Source organism: Zingiber officinale, chromosome 4A (genome assembly GCF_018446385.1).
Source record: "Zingiber officinale cultivar Zhangliang chromosome 4A, Zo_v1.1, whole genome shotgun sequence".
Lineage (NCBI taxonomy): Eukaryota > Viridiplantae > Streptophyta > Magnoliopsida > Zingiberales > Zingiberaceae > Zingiber > Zingiber officinale.
The window spans coordinates 151,041,003-151,065,728 of NC_055992.1; the positions used below are offsets into that span (position 1 = coordinate 151,041,003).

At 35.2% G+C, this 24,726-nt stretch overlaps 1 protein-coding gene across 1 annotated transcript; it reads right to left on the reverse strand.

Moving 5' to 3' along the window:
* Positions 1–2,951: 2,951 nt before the first annotated feature.
* Positions 2,952–4,298, reverse strand: LOC121973794 (dof zinc finger protein DOF5.8-like). Its single transcript, XM_042525147.1, has 2 exons — positions 4,022–4,298; positions 2,952–3,827 (listed from the first exon to the last, which is right to left on the reverse strand). Exons 1-2 carry the CDS (start codon positions 4,070–4,072, stop codon positions 3,105–3,107), a joined length of 774 nt encoding a protein of 257 aa, XP_042381081.1. The 5' UTR covers positions 4,073–4,298; the 3' UTR covers positions 2,952–3,104.
* Positions 4,299–24,726: the final 20,428 nt, after the last annotated feature.

Below are 24,726 nucleotides of genomic sequence, written 5' to 3' on the forward strand. Positions count from 1 at the left end.
CAACCATGAGCTTGGCCGGTCGTGAGTGTGTAGCAATGAGCTTGGTCGGCCATGACCTTGCGGTGGTTACGGTCGGCAAGCTTGTTCAGTCACGAAATTGACCCGCCACAAACTCTACTGCAAGTTCCCCCGACCGCGAGCTTAGCCGTCCGAGAGATCTATCGGGAGCTCGCGTAGTCATGAGCTTGGTCGGCTGCAAGACTTCAATGCTATGCCTCAGTCATGCCCACGAGCTTAGCCAGCCATGGTCTCAACTAACCCTGGATGCGAGCTCAGCTGCGACCTCAGCTAATCCTAGTCACGATCTTAGCCAAACATGAGCTTGCGTTGTTGTATCTCTTTTTGTATTTAAGGTATTGTATAATTTGATTGATTTTAACTAATTTTTTTATTATTGTTGTCATTTTCAAGTATACTATATTTTCTGATCTAAATGAGTTTAGCAGTCGAGGTGATATCATTTTGATCTTTCTCTTTTAATGTTACTGTGCTTCTTTTGAGATTTAAACTCAATGTTTACTTTAAGTTTAAGTGTTATTGATAATATTAAGTTTAAGTGCTTAAGATTAAGTTTAAAGTATATGTATGTTTAGTTTTACACTTTTAATAATCTTGCAAATTTATTTTCATGAGGTCACAATATATGTAAATAATGCTTGGATGTATAATAGATTAGAAAATGAATTTATCACACGAGAATATTTTCATGGAATTGAAGAGTTTATGAACTTTACTAAGAGTCATCCTGAGTATATAAATAGTGATGAATTATGTTATATGTGTAATCATTACAAATGCAAAAAATATAACTTTCTAGATATATCATGAAAGTACATCTAAGTAGAAATGAATTTATTCCAAATTACTACAACTGGTCTTATGTGTTTGAGTCAATTGGACCTTATGTTGTTTTATCATCTGACCCTTCATTTTCATGAGAGGAATCATGATAATGCAATACAATCAATGATTTATCATGCTATAAATGTGATTGATCATTCGAATATAGATGAAATACCAACACTTAAAGTTCAGAAACTATATGACATATTAAAGGCTAGTGAAAGAGAAGAGTGAGAAGATATTCCTTTTAGTCATTTCCAACTATCAGATACTACAAGGCTATTGAATATCAGGGCAGAACATTATTTCTCAGAACGATGTTATAATAACATTCATCAATTGTGTCAGAGTTGTTTCCTGTTGATAATAATAATGGCTGATAGTTTTTATAGTACATAGAAATTGGTTGGGGGTTTAGGTTAATTTGTCTATGAAAAAAATTTATTGTTAATAAATAATTGCATAATCTTTTGAAATAAAGATAATGAATTACTTGAATACAAAATGTGTAATCACCCTCGTTATAAGCAGCGCGGTCATATATCAAGGAAGAAGAAGAAAAATTTATCATGGAAAGTTATGTATTAATTCTCGTTAACTGCTAGATTGTAACGCTTGTATGCGTCTACCTCAATAGTAAGTCACATGAGGTGGCATCATGAGCATGTATACGAAGGAAATATAATGTATCATCCTTCTGATTCCCTTGCATAAAAATATTTTGATACAATATTTCTCTCATTTACAATGGAACCACGTAATGTAAGATTAGGACTTTCAGCAAATGAATTTTAGTCATTTGGTCAATTTAGACAGCAATATTGTCTTGGTCAATCATATTAACACCATATAACTTGTTGTTATGAATGTATATGAAAGACGAATTCATGTTTTTTACTATGCTTATTCCAAGTCCAAAGAATCCGAAAAAGAATATAGATATTTTTTTTACCACCTCTAATTATCCAGCTAAATGAATTATGGATATAGAGTCGGAGACTTAAAATATTGTAAGACTATTTTTACCTTGTTTGTTATTTTATTATGAATAATTAGAAATTTTCTAATACACTCAATGTTATCAAGATGGAGTATCACTGGTAAATTAGCATATTCACGTTGCATGATAGAATCTGAATAATTGTCATTCCTTTACAATGGAACATGTAGTGCTCTATCAGAAATTTCAATCACTAGTCTCGATTAATCTTGTAGTGCTCTGTGAATACTTCCTGATTTACGTTTATGGTCAGTGAAAAATTTTTATGGGATTAAGTCAGTTATTTCCAGATTGAGCTATTTAAAGAGTTGGATAACGAAATTAAAAAAAAAAAAAAAACACTGAAGCTTGATCAGTAGCATCAGTAATCTGTCACTTCCTCTTTCCGAGCAATCAGCATTCCCCTTGTCAGCATTCTGCTCTCATTTCTCTTTCAGTCTCTATCCCGCTCGTTGTCTCCTATCCTTCTACGGCCTATTCATTTGTGAGCTTTGCTTTTTGACAGCGTAGTTCATATTTATCATCTAGTTTGGTTCCTTCTGTCTTCTCAATTTCTTCTTTGTTCTCTGAACTACTGCCCTCATGATAGTAGGTGCCGTTTGTGTTTGAAGAAATTACTCTACGTGTAATGACCCAGCCAGTTATTCATCTGAATCTGTGTTACTCTCCTCAACCCAAAACCTTTCTGTGTTCACAAAAAAAAAAAGGATGCGAGAAACTAACGTTTCTACGTGAAAATTTATAGTTTCAGTGTGCGGTGGGCCATCGATGCTCACGAGCAGTGATTGCGCTCATCAGTTCCCATCTGTCTGACACTGGGTGGAAGAAAATTAGCTCACAATTGTTATCACTTCGGGTGCAGGACGGAGTCAGGAATTTCATTTTTATGAAGATATATAAATCTTGCTGTGTTTCATTTTTATGTCATTTGTTGAAGATATTGTTTGTTTTTTTATTTGTTTTTCCAAGTTTTCTTTATCTGAAAGGACATCATGGGCTAGGAAATCAACTTCCACTCGAAAGGAACATGAAATCTCTTCTATACGAGCAAAAGCAAGTCCGTCGACGACAGTCTGCACGCTTACGACGCTAATGCAAAGAATCCGACTGTTAAAAAGCATTTTGACCATTCCATTGGGAAAACTTTACTGGCACATAATAAAACAAGTGAATTCAAAACAAAAAGGGGCACATTTTGCACTATGGAATTAACCATACTCCTAATAATTTACCAGTGACGTAAATAAAGACTAATATCATTTCATATTCTAGACCATGATCGTGAAGACGATAATGGCAGGCCATCAGAGAATCCAATCGGCTCCTGCCACTCTACGGGAAGAACATTATGCCAAGAACTGTCGCCAGTCTTCACCTCATGACCCCTGCACCCATCTTCCAATGGCAACTTTAGCCCGTGGCAAGCTTCAGCCATTAATGCTCCGTCCATGCAAAGCCCAAGCGCGTTCACGTCTCCTCCAAGTCCGTGCTTGCTTGCCTCCATGAGATTAAGCCCGTCGAAATGGTACTTGTCAGGATCCATGAAGTTTAAGTTGTCGTCGTTCGTTGGATACTGTGGCAATTGTAACTGCACTTCTCCCAAGGACAATGCCGGCGGCAGCTGATGTGGGGCCAGCAAGGTCGCTCCCTTCTTGGCGTCGCTGGAGGCAGAACGCTTGTTCTTCCGGCATCTGCCACCGACGGGGACGTTTCGAAGCGAGCCACCCTTCGTCCAGTAGCGGCGGCAGGTCTTGCAGAAGTACCGTGGCTGTGAGAGACTGTAGTTGTTGTAGTAGCAGAATTTGGTGTGCGTTGAGTTGCACCGCGGGCACTTTAGCGCCTGCTCCTGCTGCTGCTGCTGTGGCCGCAACCTTCTCTCAGCGATTGCTGCCGCCGCCACCGGCGTCGTGCATGAGATCAGCTCGCCGAAAGTCAGGGGGTGCTCCAGTGATCCGGAGCTGTTTTCATGGCCAACGACAATGCTCTGCAATGAAATTGTTCATCAGGAAACCAAGATCACAGTAAACGCGGCACGAGATCGTTGCCATCAGACTCAAAAATCTACTTCTCTTTTACATCACAGCAAGACTCAATTCGATTATGGATCAACAAAAAATGTTTCAAAGAAAAAAAAAACAATGTTCATGAATCTATAGCTAGCAACATTGCTTAAATTACCTTTAGCCAATCAGAGGAGTCCATGCAAAACTGCACTGAAGGAGTTGTCATTACACAAAGAACAAAGAAGAAAGGGCTGTGTATACCAGTGAGAGGTAAAGATCTTGAGGAATTAAGTTGATGTTAAGCTAGTGATTGATGATAGAGTAGGAGAAGAAGAAAAGTCATGGGACTGGAAGAGGAGATGTTGATGGGAAATGGGAGGAGGCTCGAAGAACTGCGTGCCACTTCGGTTGTGATAACGAGCTACGGATGTGCATGTGAATAAGAAGAGCTAGAAAAGTGGGGGAGGAGAAACTGCGCTGTCTTTTACAGACTTCCTTGTTGGGTCCCCACCTTCATCTTGTCGGACGTATATAAGCTAAAGACAAAATGCCACCAGCTCACTTCCTTCTTTACAATTAATTAATTAGCGGAACCATGCCTAGCTTCATACATGAGAATGCCTATCTACTCTAGCTAGCTTTTGATCAGAATCTTTGTGTGTTTACATGCATCATGAGAAAAAAACATAGAAGATGATATCTAACTACGATAGCGATTCTTCATTGAAATTGTATGTTGAACTTAAATTGTGAAAAATGTTATTGTCTGAGCAGATAAAGAAATATTGAGCATAGCGAACTTGTAATAATATTTTATGTAACTCATTATACAGGCAAAACTTGTTTTTTTTTCTTTTTCTATTGTATATATTCTCTCTCAGTAAGCTAGGGTTCACTTGTTTACTTAAAATATTATGTTTGTGTAAACATTTTTTGAGAAAAAAAACAATGGAAAAATCCAACAATTTTCCTTTGTTTAATTATGATATAAGAAAAGGTTTTCTCCAATTCTGACCAATAATCTTTTTTTCTCTCATGTGGCTAGTTGTGGTGATACATGACAATCGAAGTCGTAACTAGTGACATTATGGTGATAATGACCTCAATTTTAACAGAATCCTTCAACAAGCAAAAGGAAGAGGAAGGGAGCTACAATTTCTTAGTCGAGCGCCCAAAGGATTAGAGTTTAGTTTGCTAAGGGGTCGGACGAACTAGAATGATGTAGCAAAAGGAATTGGAGGAGGCAACAAAGGGGACTAGTGGGTGAAGGTTGTGGCCTGCTTGCAAAGTTGCAAGTAAGGTTTGCTCGAAGAAGTAAGCAATGGGTTATTCATTGATGAAGAGTCGGCAAGGGAGGAAGAGGAGGTCAATCAGAATTGTGATTGCTCGTGAGAAGCAGATAGATCCAACAGAGATGTAAATAAGTTGAGATGGCTCGCGGGAGCTGTTAACTAGGGAAGAATGGTGGGCATGCTCATGTGATGAATTCAGAGGATGTAGCACATTTTTTTGTTAGCTAGAAAAAAATTTCAACCATAAAAACCTAGAAAATATTTTCTCAGGAACTAGGTTTCAAAATCAGCTCAATGTAGATTATTCATCTAAGAAATAGAGCAAACTCAATTTGCTACATGAAGAATTTTTAATGTCATTTTGCACATCCAAGAAAATCTGACAATTGTTCACGTTGTCCTTTAGCCATTGAAGTCTAACCTTTTATAAATCAATGGAATAATCACAATTTAAACAGATTTCATTAAATACTTAATCACAATTTACACAAAACCCTTCGATGCATTAAATTTGTCTTCTCATAGAGATTCAATAGATAAAGAGGATGTCGGTATTTTCAACATAAAGGGTCCTACACAGCTAAAAATGTCATCAACTATGTTTGCGCATCCACATTTTAAACTGAACAGAGTAGATTTTGTCTGAAGCATACTTATGAGTTCAGCTTCAGCTACAATCTTTTGAGAATATTATTTATATTCATCACCGAATTCCAACTTGATCCTCCCGCCGATCGAGACCAGAAGAGAAGCATAAACAAAAAAAATAGCGTCCATTTCGAATGATCCTCCCGCCGAGCCGATCGACTCGCAGAGGAGGAGTCCAGGAAGAAACCGAGAGCGCGCCGCCGCCATGACAAGCCGAACGATTGGAAGGCCAAGAGCACGCGTCAGCCGATGCGCCGCCATGATGTGATGGTACGTGGAATTTCTAGGGCTTCGCCAAAGCCGAAAGTTCCATGCCCGCCTTGTTCTGTTCTGCCGTCTTTTTCCGCCTTCCGCAATAAGCAAAGTATCGATTCTGGCCCTACCCTGCCCATACACGTGACATCAGCGTGACATTCCTCACATATATGCTGCAAATACATATTTACACTTGTGAAATGTATCAGTCCTGATCTCCTGCGCGCCGCACGATGAGCGACTGTATATATATAATTTTATTTTTATTAAAAATATTAATATTGTTTTGTATAAATTTTAAATATACCCGAAAACATATACTTTTTTTATTTTTAATTTATCTGAACACTATAATCCAATTATAAAATCTGAATCCTAAAAATAAAATCTTAAAAAATTTTAACTTTAATACTGTAATGCAATTAGGAAGGCTAAATCTTAAATACGAAAAGAGATTTTAAAATATTTTAATTAATTTGTTTAATCTATTTTTTTTTTTAAATGTCGTTGATATCCTATGCGTGCATAGTTATACTGGGCGATGTACATGTATGTATATATATATATATAATAAATTGATATCTTATATATTCTTACTCTCCACATTTATAGATAGGTGAGTATGAATTTAGATACCTCGATCCTCAAAAGTGAATTGGAGTATCTGAACAAACTTTCAAACCCTTAATTTTATACGGTCATGAATGTACAAAATAAGGATTTGCATGGTATATATATATATATATATATATATATATATATATATATATATATATATATATATATATATATATAGTTAGTGCCCCGACTTGAGACACCTCCAATACATTGGAGATATAGTTAGTGCCCCGACTTGAGACACCTCCAATACATTAGAGATATCTTTGTTAAATTTTTATTTATAGTGTTGAGGCACCTGGATATGATCAAAATGTCTCAATTCAATTTTTTTTAATATTTTCTCTCTCTATATATATATAGTTTGAATATTATAACTTAATCCTTAAATTTTAGAAGCAAAATCTAATTAGTTTAACTCTAGAGTTAAAAAAAAATAAAAAAATATTATTAGACATCTAAGTATATATCTCATGAGTACCTAAATTTTTTTAATTTGAACATTATAACTCAACCACTAAACTTTAAAAATAAAATTTAATCAGCTTTATATATATATATATATATATATATATATATATATATATTTGAGCGCTCAGATGCACACCAAAGCGGCCTGATGGTGTATACCTTATAAATATCATATTTAATTTTTATAGCTTAAATATTATAATTTAAATTTTAAACCTCAAACTCTAAAAATAAAAAAATAAAAAAAACTAATGCTCATAAGGTGTGCACAATTGGATGTATAGATTTATATATAGAGAGATATCTGTCGCACGGTAGCTTCTGCGACTAAGGCACACAACCATGCGGTAAGACACATGGGCCCATGCCTCTCAATCGCGAACGCTGCCTCGTAAGGGCACGCAGCAAATCAAACATAAATGAACATTCCACTTTAGTTTTTAATTAAAAGATCTCCTCATCTATCCTTTTACTCTCAGTATCATTAAATATCCGGTCTAAATATTTAATTGATCTTGTGTACTATAGTATAGTAGTTATAATTTTATAATTATTATAATATATATTTAATTATTTAAAAATATTCATATTATAATACATATGATTCTATAATTATTATAACACGGATTTAATCACGTTCATTTATCATTTATATTGTAGTAATTTTAAAATCATAATTACTATAACTGTTATAGTATTCATATTATAGCTACTAATAAATTGTAATTATTATAGCATGTACAATAGTTACATTTTATAGCTTTATAAATATTATATCGATTTATAATTTAGACGGGAGATGAGAAGGGACACCCATTCATTAAGTAGAGGATTTTTTTTTTATGATTTAAAAAAGTTGAATAATATAAAATATATAAAACGAGAATTTCTTAAATTAAAATTTTAAAAATTATATCATTTTTTCTAATCGATAAATACAAAGTTGCTGATGGTGACGCACTCTGAGATGGGTGTCGGCAAGATTAAAGTCTATGCGGCCGAATAATGTCGTCGTGGCGTTGCACGCGAGAAGGAAGAGCACCGTCGACGTCAACGGCCACCGTTGTCTCTTCCCATCGGTCACGTCGCTATCCCTTATCTTTGTTTCTGTAAATAAAAAGAAAGTATACGCCTTCAAAAACTCCGTGCGGATGCAGCAAAGAACAAGTAGAGCAAATTCCATGCTGACGCAGTTCAATTAATTTGTTTAAACCAGTGGGAGAAGATTGGGGCTATGCTAATTGGGCCTCTTAAGTTGGCCCAATAAGTTGATGAGCTTAAGCTTGTAGGAATGGCCCCATCATGGGCTGGCCCACCATTTTTCACAAACAAGGCATTTATTTATGCTAAAAATATGATATTGGCATTTATTTATGCTAAAAAAATGATAAGAATGAAAGAGACGAAAGGAGGGATTGGATCCTAAATGAGGACGGATCCTCTCGTCTGTAAATTGTAGATCAGGAGATGATATCTTACATGAGGATTCTTGATTTGGATGGACCCCATCTATTTAAAGGTGGAGTCTATCCAAATCAAAGGTCCTCATATAAGGGATCATCCCTTGGTCCATAATTTGCGAACCAGAGGATCCCTACTACTTTCATTTGGGTACTCTTTAGGGCTGTGAAAAAAAAAGGAAAATTGAAAATTAGATTGGAACGGATAATTTACTAGTTCCGATTTAACAGTTAATCGATTAATCGATTTTAACCAATTCTAATTAATCGATTTTTATCAATTTAATGGTTGGTTCCCGATTTAATATTTTTTTTTACGGGTTTAACTAAACAGGTAAAACCACTCTAGTACCATTAATGTAGGCATCTATAAGAAATATATGATATGTTGGGAAGTTAAATTCAAGAGTACTAACAAATCAAACAATATTTCTACTAAATGTCACGTGCTTGCTAGAATGACAAATACTTTTGATACCATTTAATAAAGTTAAAAATCCACTTGCTAGACTCCTTTGTCTCAAACTGTATGCATGCATATCCAAATTCAGCACTCCTAGAGTGCAAAATCTCATTCACTGTACGCTCACGTGATAAAATGTTCATCACCTTCAGCAGTATAAGCCCAAAAATTCACTTATCCAAATTCTATTATGTTACCCGTTCTCGATTAGAACCGATTAATCGATCGGAATCGGTTCAATCAGAACTAGTAAAACCAATAAAAAATACCGATTGATTAACCAATTCTATATAAAATGTGATAAATCGAAATTAACTAGCTCTCAGCAAATTATGAATATGAAAGCACCTCTAGATGAATCCAAGAAAAGGATTTGAAATACCTTTGGGCTTTGGTACGATGGAAAACGATAGGATGAATTTCTTAGACAACAAGAGTTTAAATCTCATCCATAACATATTATCAAAAAAAATAAGAAATTCGTATCGGTCATCTCCAAGATTAATCGGATCATAAAAATTAAATATCTAAATTACCAAAAAAATTAAAATACTTTTACTTTAGAGCTATCTAGAAAGGAAGATTCATAATGTCCTTCTCTTCGGTGATTGCATATAGCGCTTGTTGCAATTGATTTTGGATTTGCAGCACAATGCCATGTCCCACAAGGTATTTTTGTTCAATCTACACTGAAAGATAGAATAATAAAACTGACTTGTGCCTTTTCGTTGGGTTCACAATGTTATCTTGACATATTGATAATATAATGTAAGTCAGGTGTATTTTTGTATTGATATAAGTTCATTAAATGTGAAGATATAATCATGGAGATCATATGTCGTGTTCAACGGTTGGAGGCCTAGATCAAGTACAGTGTGTTGCTTGATAGAATCAGATTGTGGATGTGATGATCATAGACATAGCAATGCAAGAGGAACAATACAAAAGGAAATGACCCAAGAAAATGAGGATGGTTTATTATTATCATCCTCTCTATCATTAGATAACTGATGAAAACACTTTCTTTTTTATTTTCAGATCTTCAAACTGATAAATTCTAAAAATGATTTGACAGATGACCTAGCATTATGAATGATTCAAATACCGCAAATATAGTTTCGAACCTTAATTGTAGGGGAATGCTGGCCCATCATAATTCTTACCGCTGCACCGTAACTCGGGCCATGTTATGCCAAAGAACAAGTTGAGCACAAGGGAAATTAATAAATACTTTAAGCCAAAAGATGAAGAGAACAAAGAAAAAGGTCATCGTATGATTTGATAATGACAAATCATCATCAAGTAAAGCCAACTCTCCCCTTATAGATAAATGTTTTTAATATTATCTAGCACTGAATATAATTCTTCTCTTTAATCACCATCATCCGTCGCCAATACTATAATGGCTGACAACCATGTTGATCCATATGCTAGCGAGAAAACAGCGCTTAAGCATTAGTCAAGTCAAACTAAATATTATGAATCGGCAAGTCATTAGTCCTCAGGTTTAGGGGTGTTCGAGCTAAATATTATGGATGGCCAAATTATTAGTCAACTAGCTTATTGATGCATGTTTTCTCTGGAGATCATTGATGATTGAGAAGAAAGGGCTGGAAATGCAATTCAAAAGAGAGTTAAACTGGCTGAGGGATGGATCTCGGGGCCACTCCGATATTCAAATTAGGATTTAATTAAGATGATATGCAAGAAGAATATAGAGAAGAAGTAAAAAAAATTTGATGTAGGGTTTAGAGAAATTAGGGATCCTTTGTTTTGACCTTCTCTAAGGTTTTTATTGCTGTTTTGAAAGCATCTCCATGGAGACACTGGATATTCCTTTGCCATAATCTTCGTCCTTGTTGAGAGATTGTTGGTGCAATCGTCTTCAGGTCAATGTTAATCAATTTGACTAAACTCGAGTAGATTCGAGTTTAATTTTGATATTTGGACAATATGTGGGACAATTTATGAGAAGAAGTCAAGTAGGTCATAAGGGTCAGATACTTGACTGGAAAAGTCCTAATTGGAAGTTAGGGAAAGGAAAGTCCAAGTGGGTTAAGGAGGACCGCACGTTGGCAAAGGAAAATCCTAACTGCGGTTAGGCAAAGGAAAGTCTAAGTGGATCAAGGAGGATAGCACGTTGGCAAAGGAAAGCCCTAATAGCAATTAGGCAAAGAAAAGTCCAAGTGGGTCAAGGAGGATCCCACGTTGGAAAAGGAAAGTGCTAATTGCGATTAGACAAACAAAAGTCCAAGTGGGCCAAGGAGAACCGCACGTTGGTAAAGAAAAGTTCTAATTGCAATTAGACAAAGGAAAGTCCAAGTGGGTCAAGGAGGACCACACGTTGGTAAGAGAAAAGCCCTAACTATGATTAGGCATGAGGAAAATCCAAGTGGATCAAGGAGAACCGTACTTGGTGATCTGAAGTTCAACGAAAAGTTAGCAAAGTCTAAATGGGTCAAAGGCTGATCAGACACTTGGTGGGAAAGTCCCAACAGGTCATTGCTGACCAAATGTTGAGCAAGGGAATCCTAGATTCGAGTTAAGTGAGTTAGGATTGGACAATTGATTGAGTAATTAATTGGGCCAAAGCTAATCGATCTGATCAATAGGGAATTGATTGTGTCACGAGAGAAGAGAAGGCTGAATCGATTAACCAATTGATTAAGCCTTCACCAATCAATTGGATAATCAATTGGGGCTTAAATTGCGAGCACGGAGAGGTGTCAAATTGATCGTTCAATCGATTATGCAATTGATTGGAGAGTTGATTTTGCCGTGAGAAGAGAGAATCGATTGTGGCAATCGATTAAGAATGCTTAATCGATTGAGCTAATCGATTAAGGTATTTTCATGAGTGAATAGAGAGTTGCGGAATTGATTGGGTAATCGATTACGACTCTCTGAATCGATTAGGATGACTCGCTAATCAATTAGGATTCGAAAAAAAGTCATTCTACAGGTGTTGGGTTGTAGGATGATGAAGCAATCAATTAGAGAAAAACCTAATCGATTAGACGCGTTGAATGAACCCTAAAAAAGGGGGTTCACAAAAGATTGAATTGAAGACAACGCTCTATTGGTACAGGGTGCACTAGAATCGAACTTGAGTTTTGATGTTGTCAAATGTTTAAGTTAAGTCTTCTTAAGATTTGATGAACTAACTAAGTGTGTATGATGTTTACTCAACTAGGAAAGCTCTAGTCACAACTAGGAAGGAAAGTCTTAGAAGATTGTGGAAGCTAGGCAGGAAGTCCAGGTGGGCACCAACCTGACACTTGGTAGTTGGACTCGATAGGTCTGGAGGACCTAATATCAAGGGGATGCCCTGACGAGCCAATCTAAAGTTGAGCCGAAGTCCAAACAGGTCTGGAGGACTCGATGTTTGGTAAGTAGGTTGAGTTAAGCAATTAGAGTGGAGCGATGGGGAGGTTGTGTCCTTGGAAGGAACAAATCATAGGTCGTTGATCCAACTGAAGAAATCGAGAGGTTTCTAAGTTGAGATCAGAATAGGTTTTACTATCTCTTCTTACTCATGCAATATTATACTGCTGTGCTAACTTTATTTTGTATGGATACTTTTTATACTATGAAACTAACTCTATTTTGTATAATTTAAAGGGATTAGTCGATCGAACAGGAGTTTTAGTCGACCAAGCCTAGCTGATGTGGTAGGGTTCAGATCATGCAGAGTAAACTTGGAAGTCATGCAGATCGAACCCAGGGATCAGACAACTAAACCTAATTTGGTAAACACAGTGGCAGATTCAATCTTGGCAAAGTTGGAAAACACAGGGATCGTTCGACTGATCAAGGTGATAAGTTGACCGAACATTAAATGACATGAAGATCAAATCTCGACGAAGAAGGAAGGTTGATTGATCAATCGACCAATAGGGAGATCGGTCTACTTAAAGGATTCGTTGGCCGAAGGCTTTTTCAGTCAACCGAACTATGCTTATAAAAGTACATCTTGAGCTTCGAGCTAAGAAGAACTTCTGTCCAATCTTCTGATCTTCTTTCTCTCTGTTTGTGCTGCTACTGCTCTATGCCTCAACTTTGTATGCAAGCTATGACACCAAAGAGCTACGACGATCTTCATCTTATATCTTAATTATCAGTATATTTACTTTTAGTTTGCATAACTCCTTGTAAATTTCATTGTACGAATTACCTCTTTTTTTGAAGATTTTAGAAAGAGTAATTTTAGTGGATTATCTAACGGTGCGATCAAGGGTCGTAGATCTTGGAGTAGGAGTCGACATAGGCTCTTAACTAAGTAACCAACTGTGTCTCTCATGTTTTGTTTTTGCTATCTTATTTCGTTGCTTACTCTGATTCGCGTTTACGATAAAAGAAATGTTTTGTAACAAACAATATTCACCCCCCCCCCTATTGTTATTCCGATCCTTCAATTAGTATCAGAGTCAGTCACTCTTAATTAACTTAACCATTTTTCGAGCACTTTAAAAATATTTTCTTTTCCTTTTGTTAAAAAGATTTTAATCTTATTTTTGTTATATTCTCTTTTCTCCTTTATCTCGCACTATTAATTCCAAGACAAAAGGTCTTGGAATTTTTTTTGTTATCCATCATTTTACAAGAATGTCAAACTCCTACCAAGAGGGCTACGGTCCTATTCATCCTCTACTATTCATCGATGAAAATTTTAGCTACTAGAAGCAAAGAATGGAATGCTACCTCAAGTTTGATATTAAACTCTGGCTCACAATTCTGAAGAGATATACACCACCCACGGAGAACAGGGAACCACTAGATTCAGAAAAGTGGAATCCCCAAATGGTGAAGAAAGCACAACTATAAAGTTATAAACACCATTGATTCAGACCCTAGAAAACACAAAAGAACTATGGGTTCTTCTGGTAAAACTGCATGAGGGAACCGATGACTCTAAGGTAACAAAAAGATATCTCTTACTTAATAATTTATTTAATATAAAAATATTGTCTGGAGAAACCACAATCCAACTGCACGAACAACTCAAAGACATTCTCAACGGTCTCTATCTAATCAGACATCAATTGGAAAACTGCGACACTATAAGATATGCTCTAAACATCTTCCCTCAAAACTCATTGTGGGCATTAATGGTAGATGCCTACAAAGTTTTAAGGGGCCTTTCAATTATTAAATTAGATAAACTTTTTTACGAATTAAAGTTACATGAGCAGTCTAACTTGAGTCAAGTCAAGAAAAGAATTGCATTGTATGCAAGACCAAGCAAATAAATGAAGTCCAAGACTAAACCTAAACCTAAGAGCCAGTTAGATTCAGACTCTACAAATGAAGAAGAACTAGTAAACATGGTTAGAAGGATATTCAACAAGAAGAAATTTAAAAGGAGTACAAAGAAGATGTCATCCAACTCAAATCAAAACAAATCAGAAATAACTTGCTATGGATGCAACAAGAAGAGACACTTCAAATATGAGTGCCCAAATTGAAAGGAAGAGAAGACCAAGTTCACGAGAAAAAAGAAAGCTCTCTAGGAGACTTGGGATGAGTCGTCTTCCAAGGAGTCTGACACAGAAGAACCGAAGCACTCAAGGCACCTTGCACTTATGGCAAAAAATGAAGAGTCCGAGTCCAAGTCTTAGGACGAGTGCAAGTCAGAATATGACAAGGAGTCTGAGAGAAGTCACGAATCCGCATCCATTTCTAAGAACCCGATAAGGTAACTTTCAATTCGAAGTCTGAAATGTTAAAAGTAATTAAATGTTTGTTTAGAAAATTAACAAAATCTGAGAAACAGAATAACTTACTACTTAAGCAAATTGGTCACCTTAAGGAGCATGCTAGATTGAATCACTCGACTAACCATGTTCAGTTGGAACTTCAACTCAAGTTGCAAAACTTAAGGAAGAAAATTTTAACTTGAAAGGTCAAGTGAAGTGACTTAAGAAAACTTTTGAAAAGTTCAAATTGGGATCCAAGTGTCTAAATATGGTTTTTGGATCGCAACGAACCATATATAACAAATTCGGACTCGGTTACAAACCAAACACAACCAACAAATCATACTTATTTTTACTTAGTCAAAACATTAGAAATCAAGTCCAAGCATGGGTCCCTAAATCATTTTTAACTAAACAAATTAAACCAAATCTATTCTTGGTCCCTAAGAGTCAGATTCATCACTTAGATAGACCATATCTAAGCTATAACCTAGGGGAACAAATAGAAAATGTGTTCACCCTACTTGATTGATTGAATATGTATGCTTAGGTTTAAATTTACTTTTCTGCTTAACTTAAAATGATTAGTTAAAAAGACTTAACAAACTCTAATAACATAGTATCAGAATGAATTGGGATGCTAGTACGCCAAGAAAATTTTATCGAAGGCATGTCTAGGCTGAATGATATGTGTTCTACCTGGTACACTAGACCTAATGGATCTGGTTAAAGCTATCTCAGTCAAACATGAGCTAGTTATACCAAAATCTAGTATTAAATTCTTTGGGTTGGTCATTTTTAGAAAGTTATCTCATATATGGTTACTCTAATGATGTCTGTTGTGACTCACCACAGTCTAGAAACTTACCCTATAAACTTCTTAATGAACTCAAAACTAAATTTGAATCTAACAAGAGTCAAATAACCTTTTTTTAAAAAAAAAATCTTAATAATTCAAACTAATTGAAATAATAAGTATTGTTGGATCGAGTAATTCGCTAGAGGGGGGTTAATAGCAATTTAAAAATTCGAAAAGAAGATCGAATATGCAACTGAAAAATTGAAAATAGAACAATGCTAACACAAGTAATTTTTTACTTGGTTTGGAGCCTTCGTCGACTCCTACTCCAAGACCCGCACTCGTTGAGTGCTTTCGTTGGACAATCCACTAGCAATTCGAAAGAGTAGTCACAGAATGAAAGTACAGGAATGCTAAAAGAAATGAAGTACCGACAATAATTAAGAAAAGAAAAAGACAGCGTGTTTTGTCGGAGAAGCTTCAGCGTCACAGGAGCACAACATGACAGAATAAGCGTTGGAAGTCTTTGTTGTTAGTTGATTCTTTGCTCCAGGACGCATCCTCCTTATATAGGAGGCTCCGGGTGCTTGGAGTATGACGTAGCCCAGCCAATCATAAAGCTCCACATGGCAACGCGGCGAGGGGATAAAGTTTGCATTCCAGGCGCCCGGACCTAGGTTTTCCAGCAACCTGCAAGAAAACGTTAGTCCGAGGTAAAATGCAAAACTATCCTGCAAAACAAAGTGTTAGCATAGTACAGTTATAATAATAAAAAACAGTAATTAGATTCCATCTCACTGAGACCGGAATCTAGTCAAGATCTTAACTTAAAGTTCCAAAATGGTTCTAAGTTGGATCGACGCTTAAGTTCCCTTCCTGAGAACGCGTCCTCACAGTCACTCCCCTCTAGTGACTTACCTTTACTTACCTGCCAGATGCCCGGTCAATCCGTCGACCCGTCTGGACTTCGTAACAGCTACCCGGTCAGCCCGTCGACCTAGCAACACTGAGTTAGTACAGTAGATAAAAATAGTACAGTAAACCTAGGGTTACCTCCCTAGGGTTGCCTAGCTTCACTAACTAGGACTTTCATTATCTGGCTTCACTTACCAGGACTTCCTCTACCTAGCTTCACTCACTAGAACTTCCTCCATCTAACTTCACTCACTAAGGCCCGAGTTCACTAATCGGGACTTCCACCAGCTAGCTTCACTCACTAGGGCCCGATTTCACTCACCGGGACTTCCACCACTTAGCTTCACTCATTAGGATCCGGCTTCACTTACCGAGACTTCCACTTTGCCTAACCTTTGGTTAGGACTTACCTTTGCTAGTCATCTAGCCCGATCCTGACTAGACTTCTCTCTTTCCCAAACATCAAGTCCTGTTTGGGTCAACCCTTGGTCATATTGTCAAACATCGAAACCCTAGAGATCGATTGCACTAACAAGTATTAATCTTAATCAAAACTCAAAACAATAATAAACATTAATAATTACGCAAACAATGATCCGACTTCACTTAGCTTCACTCACTAGGATCCGGCTTCACTTACCGAGACTTCCACTTTGTCTAACCTTTGGTTAGGACTTACCTTTGCTAGTCATCTAGCCCGATCCTGACTAGACTTCTCTCTTTCCCAAACATCAAGTCCTGTTTGGGTCAACCCTTGGTCATATTGTCAAACATCGAAATCCTAGAGATCGATTGCACTAACAAGTATTAATCTTAATCAAAACTCAAAACAATAATAAACATTAATAATGACGCAAACAATGATATTATTTAATTAAATCTGAACCTAATTCTTTTTTTAAAAAATAATCTTAACAAATTAATTAATTAATTAAACAAAAGTCTAAATATAAACAATAATTAATTAATAATTAATCAAAAACTTGATTAAAACTTAATTTGAGATTAATTAAAATCTAATTTGAAATTAATTAGTCAATAAATAAAATACCTTAACTTAATTGAAATTAATTCAAAATTAATTAATTTAATTCAAAAAAATTGAAACTAAATTAGAAATTAATTAAAACCTAATAAACTTCAACCTAAAATTTAACTCAATCAACAAAAATTGCCTAAATCAAATTTAACTTAATCAAATGTTAACTTGATTGATTCTAACTCTTAATCATTTATCAAAAAGTTAAACTTAAATTAAAATCAATCATCTCACACAACTATAGGTTTGTTTTGCTTAATAACTTAGAAATTATGAGATGAATTAGGTAAAATAAAATCCATCAAACCAATACTTTGGTCTAACTCCTACTTCATGTGTAAGAACCCAAAATTTTGGACAAATGGATTTTCGAATGGGAGTTGAATCAGAAACAGGGTCCGAAAGAAGCAACGAATCTGTATCCATTTTCGAAAGGCTTAACAACATTATAAGTTCTCTATTTGTTGGTACTCAAGTAGAAGAATTACATAACTTAGTAAATTATCTAATGTGTAAACTAGCCAAATCCAACATTCGGGTCAAATCACTTCAAAAGGAAGTAATAGCCCTTAAAGAGATAACTAATCCAAGCTCCTTGATTGAGTCAATTTAGATTGGAACTTCAACTCAAGTCCAACAACTTGAGGAAGAAAACTCCAACCTGAAAAGTCAAGTCAAAGAACTTAAGGACACACGTTGGAACGATTCATCTTGAGTTCCAATAATCTTGATTTGATTCTTAAAAAATAAAAAGTCGTATACAATCAATCCGGACTTGGATATAAAACTAAACAGAAATTTAAGTCTTATCTATCACTTGTTAATCGAACATATAGAAGAACAGTTTAAATATGGGTTCCCAAGTCGAATCTAACTAATTAAGTTGGACTTGATTAATATTAGATCCCCAAGGATCAAATCCATTACCTTGATAGATCCTATCGAGACTATGAGCTAGGGGGAACTAATAGAAAAACTATATTCATTAGATAAATTTGTTTGATGTATGCTCTACTGCTCTCAATTATTCATGTTTAGATTAGGATAGATAAAGACTTAGGATTGATTCACATTTGACTAGTTAGACCTAGAATTTTCAGAAAGGAAGTTAAATATTCAATTTATTTAAAAGACTTTGTTTAGAAGTGATTGATGATCCAATACCCAAGAAGGGCTAGTGTCTCACCACACTCTGGAAGTCAATTATTGAAATAAATATTTAATTAACTAACTATTAAACCTTAGCCTAACTCAAATGTGAATCAATCCTTAGATTTAAATCTAAAGTGAAGATTAAATTAATCATCTCACAAAACTGTTAAGGTCCCTGATTGAAAATCTAAAAAGGGTGAATTGGACCTAGGTTTAAAATAAAAAGTAGTTAACCAAATTTAAATTAATTAAGCTCAATTCAATTAAAATTAATTCAAACTAATTAATCTAAGTCACTTTAATATTAATTAATTTTAAAATACTAATTAATTTTAAATCATAATTAATTATAAAACTATAATTTTAAATCATAATTAATTTCAAAACTATAATTAATGATTTATAGTTTTAAAGCATAATTAATTTCAAAACTATAATTAATTTTAAATTATAATTATTTTCAAATCATAATTAATTTTTAAAATCTTAATTATTTTTCAAATCATAATTAATTTTAAAATCTTAATTATCTTTAAATCATACTTAATCTTAATTATTTTCAAATCATAATTACTTTTCAAAATCTTAATCATAATTAATTTTAAAATTATAATTATTTTTAAATTATAAATTTTCAAAATCTTAATTATCCTCAAAAGTTCAACTCTAATTAATCTTCAAATTCTAATTAATTTTTAAATTCAAACTTAAAATTTAAAATTCAATATTTTAAATCCAAATTTAAACTCAAACTTAAATATTCTTCAATATCATAAATATTTTTCAAATTGATAGATAAAATTAACTTAACTCCATCTCACACAACTTATAAGCTGAACATATTTGATAACATAGAATGAGTATGATGGAAAATTAGGAAACTAAATAATTACTTTTACTATAAACTTGTGTTTTAATTTTGAAATTTCATGCTTGGACTCTAAGACCCTAAAATTTAAAGCATTCATTTTTTTTTACATCAATTAAGGGGGAGTGAAAGGAAGTTAAGACATTAATTTTTCTTAAATGTTTTCTCAAAGTTATAGTATTCTTTTTCAAGATTTTAAATTAAAGTATTTTTTAAAAAGGAAGTTTAATTTTTTTTTTTTTTTTTGCTTAACTATTTTTGAAAAGAAAGTCTAACTATTTTTGAAAAGTAACTTAATATTTTATTTAAAAAGAAAGTTCAAATATTTCTAGCTGGAAAAATATGTTTTTGAAAATGTATTTTTAACAAAGTTTTTATGTACTTAACTAATTGTGTTAAAAATCTTTTTCAAAAAGTAAAGTACTTGATATAGTATTTTTAACTTAGCTAACTATTTTTCAAAGAAATTATTTTCTAAGCTAAGTATTATTATAAGAAATTCTTTTCAAAACTTAAATTTAGCTAAGTTTTTTTTTTTAAGTTAAGTATTGAGCTAAGTTTTTTTAAATAAAATCTTTTCAAAACTAAGTATTGAGTTAAGTTTTTTTTAAAAAAATCTTTTCAAAGCTAAGTATTGAGTTAAGTATTTTTTAAATACATCCTTTTCAAAGCTAGATATTTAGCTAAAAGATAAATGATTTTTAAGCCAAGTAAATGTTATCTTTCAAGGAGAGTTTAAAAGATTAAAAAACTATCCTTTTAGATTTAAAGATCCTTTTTCTCTCTGACTTAGTACCTTTTTTTTATATATGGCGGGAGAGAAAAGTTAAAGTTAATAGTTAAACATAAAACATGAGCATAGGGGGAGTTTTTTTAAAATATGTCAAAATTGTTGTATTTTACTTATGCTCATACTTAAATTCTTTTTCATTATATTACAGTAAATATTGTTATGTTTTACTTAACTTTGAACCAGGTTGTCGTAATCAAAAAGGGGGAGATTGTTAGTGCAGTGAGAACCAGACGATCGAACCTATGTTTTGATAATGATAAAGAGTTCAAAGTTAAGTTGTCTTGTTATCTAACAAGCGTGATTGAGCTTGTAGAAAAGTCCTAAGTGGTCTTAGGTAAAAGTTCTAGTGGATACTAGGCAGATGGAAAACCCTAAGGGGAGGTAACCCTAGGTCCTAGGATGTTGTAACCCTAGGTTACGAAAAATCCTAGGGGGAGATAACCCTAAGTGGAAAGTCTTGACGGGTCGAGCGCTTTGGGCGAAATTCTAGAGTTGAGGACTCTAGGTGAAAATCCTGGTGGTCGCGGACCAGGTGAAAGTCTGGACGGGTCGTGGAGCAGACGTCCAACATAAAAACTTGAAGTCTCGAGCACTGAGCAAAAGTCCATTCGATCTGGAGGACGTTCAAGGTGAGTGAAATCACCATTTTACTTCATTTGTTAAAGACAATCCCTTTAGGGAATGAGTTCTTCCCACCTAGGAGGCCGCTCAATATTACCTCTCTTGTTATAACACAATGGTCACCTCAATCCTCAAGTTGCAACAAAATTTGAAATTGACTTGATCAGTAATAATACGTACAAAATATTTTTATTGAAATTGTCAAAACGATATTCTTTAATATTTATTATTAAAAGAATGTTTATTCGGTTTCATCTTTTTTAAATATTTTTTTTATTGTAGCAACTAGGAATTTTAATTATTGCAACATAAAAAATAACTTAAAACTAATGGTAATGATGTAATAGTTTTGTACATGTATAACAGTTATTAATCATAATATAATATTAACTAATATTTTTTTAATAATCTAGGTGTCTACATTTTGCTTAATTAATCCTAGAGGTGGTTCATCCATCGGGTATATTTGAAAACACTCATAGTAATATGTTCGACATTCGATTTCTCACAATAATATTAACTAATATTGATTAAAGATAAAATATTTTATGTTATAATAATTATAATATAATATTGATTAGAGATAAGGAATGGTGTTATGCCGTATAAGTACCTCGTATTAGTTTTGATATGATCAACTAAGTCAAATTAGGGTCTATGTATTTGATGTCTTGCGTCTAAGTATGTAGAGACTTAGGAACATAAGAAATCGAGCAAAAGATGCGGCAGATGAGAATGATAGCACGGGAATTGAGTCGACGAGCTCAATGCATTCGAGAGACAAAAAGCTGTGCAAGAGTACGTCGGTGGAACGAGAAGCATGCACACAGCGCTTCCGAGAGACCAAAAGCCTGAGCGGAAGACTGCTCGGGGAGAAGGCCGAAGCTAGGTTCAGGTGTGCTCAACTTCGGGTCCACGTCAACAGCAGTCCGGGCACCCGGAGATGATCCGGGTGCCCGGGAGTGGATAAATGTTTATCCCTTTATTGTTACGAAGCAAATTGAGATGATCAGCTCGTTGGTAACCCGTGGTAGTTTTGATATGATTAACCAAGTCAAGTTAGGTCTTGTTGGAGTTTAACCCTATGTCTAAGTGTACAGGAGCTTAGGAGCACAGGAAGTTGAGCGAAAGGCGGAGCTAACGAGAAGGACGGCACGGGAAAGAGCCGACGGGCTCGGTGCGTCCGAGGGACGAGGTGCTGCGGAAGAGTACGCGGGCAAACGAGAAGGAGGCGCGCGATGTTTCCGAGGAACGAGAAGCTTAAGCAGAAGATTACTCAGGGAGACGAGCAAAAAATACAGCTAGCGAGAAGGACAACACGTGAGAGAGCCGATGGGCTCGGTGCGTCCGAGGGACGAGATGTTGCGGAAGACTACGCTGACAGACGAGAAGGAAGCACGCGGTGATTCCGAGGGATGAAAAGCCAGGAGCAGAAGGTTGCTCGAGAAGGCTGGAAGTTGGGTTCGGGTGAGCCCTATTCCGGATGGCCGAGATCATCCAAGCGAGCGGAGCCAGAGCGGAAGACCTGAACCAAGGTGAGCGGAACCGGAGCAGAAGACCGGGATCGAAATTCAACAGGATGTTGACATTCTTGGTCCATGTGCTTGGACTCGCCAGAGCGGATTGTGAGCTTTGATTATTGTAAGAGGTTTCTCCGGCCGATGGAGAAATTATTAAGCTTTTTATTATCCTTGGATTAACAATATCCCCAGTTGTAACCAAGTAAATCGTTGTGCCTCTTCTCTTATTTCTTTTAGTCATTTATTCATTTTATGCAAGTGTTGATTATAATTGAGCCATAAAGTCCAAGGAAGGTTAGTTTTATTTTTTGCAGGGCTATTCACCCCCTCTAGACTACCGCCAAGGGCCCTAACAATTGGTATCAGAGCAAGACCGTCTCAGAAGGACTAACCGCCGACTAAAGCAAACAAGAAATGCCCGAAGCTAACATCTATCCACCAACATTCAAGGGGGAGTTCGCGGTTTGGAAGCGACAAATGGAGGTATTTCTTAAAATAGATTTTAATATTTTATTAATAATGAAATATAGTTGTGAAGCACCGAAGAATACAAACGGAGAAGAAATAGAAAAACACCTCTGGACCAAAAAGAAGAGCGACAATTTTACGTCAAATGGTAAGGCTGAATTTCATCTTTTAAACGTACTACCGGTAGAAGATCTCGACAAAATCGGCGACTACCAAAGTGCAAAAGAACTTTGAGAAAAATTCTTGAAGCTCAATGAAGAATCAAAAGAAGTTGAACCCAACTCCTTGATGGACACCAAGTCATCATCAGAAGAATCTGAAACCGAGAAAATCATCGGAGCATCTCTAATAGCTAAGTACCTACCAGACGACAAAACAAGTACATCCTCAATGAGTATCGAGAGCACCAATGAAGAGGGAGCATCGTCAGAGGAAAGCATCACTATAGGGGGAGCATCAAAAATCGACAAGGTAAGTCAGGTACAATCCCTACTGTTAGGACCCTTGACGGCCGACTAGAGGGAGGTGAATAGCCCCCTGCATAAATTAAACAAAAAAAATACCTTTCTCAGATTTACAGCTTGATTAAAATAACACTTGCAGAAGTAAGAATAAAGAAGAAACTAAAAAGAAAGAGGCATCGAAATTTTACTTGGTTACAACCGGAAATGTTATTAATCCAAAAAAGTTAAAGCGCACTGATGTGAGCTCGAGTGTCGTGCTACGAGAGCTTATCAAATTACAATTAAAGTTACTGAACCCCTCTACACTAAAATAGTATAGAGATGACTCGGGTCATCTCCCCAAAGAATGTAGCGGTAAACGATAAAATTAGGATCAATTATTGCTTTGAATTTTAACGTGAAAATAGAGGGGTTGGGTTTGAATTTTAAACTACGATATGAAATAACAAAATAAATATGAAATTAAATCTAAGGAACAAAAGAGCAAAGCAAGTATGAAATCTAATCCTAATTAATGAAAGACATCCTATCTATCAATTAATAGTGATCTCATAGCGCATTGTCACTCTACGCTACGATTCACCATTAACGGAATTAAACTAAAGAATGAAATAACAAAGCATTAAATAAACCTAACCTAGTAAATGAAAGACGATGCAAATAAGAAAACCTAGTCTAATTTAAACTATGATTGTAAGAAAAATTAAAGACAACATAAAGTAAGCAACTAAAGAAGTTAAACATAGAACGTAATCTAGAGCATTAAAGAAATCTAATCCTAATTACAACTATCACTAACATTTAACCAAACAAGCAATGAAAGAAATTAAGGAACTAAAATACATTAATAAAGCTATCAAAGTGTTTGGGGTATTTCGTTGAACACATCAAAGGCATAAATTGAGTTAAACAAAGTGCATGCAAAATGAACATGGGAGATCATATCAATACAAGCATTCATCAACGTTTAAACAAACATCAACAATCAATTCGAATCACGTAAAAAAACTGCAACAAACAGAGCTATCCAAATCTGATGAAGGGAAGTGCTGCTCTGTTCGGAATCTGATGAAGGAGCTTCACACAAAACACCCACTTCTCCTGAAGAAGATCTACTGCTTGGGCTCGCTGGAATGAAGAAAATGGCCACCAGAGCTTGAAGAAAATCAGATCTATAGAAGATGGATCTTAGTCTGCCCAAATCTGATCCGGATGAAGGAAGTAGTGATGCTCGGAATTGAAGTAGCTTCACTCAAAACGACCAGCTCCTGAACTCTCGGAATCTATGAACAGCTGCCAAGGAACCGGCTGAGCTTGCTTCAACAATGGTGATGATGA

Bases quoted from the DNA above. Each gene is read 5' to 3' on its own strand.
- LOC121973794 (XM_042525147.1), bottom strand. From the start codon at position 4,072: ATGACAACTCCTTCAGTGCAGTTTTGCATGGACTCCTCTGATTGGCTA. The intron at 3,828-4,021 runs GTAATTTAAGCA...ATTTCATTGCAG, and splicing joins ACTCCTCTGATTGGCTAAAG to AGCATTGTCGTTGGCCATGA.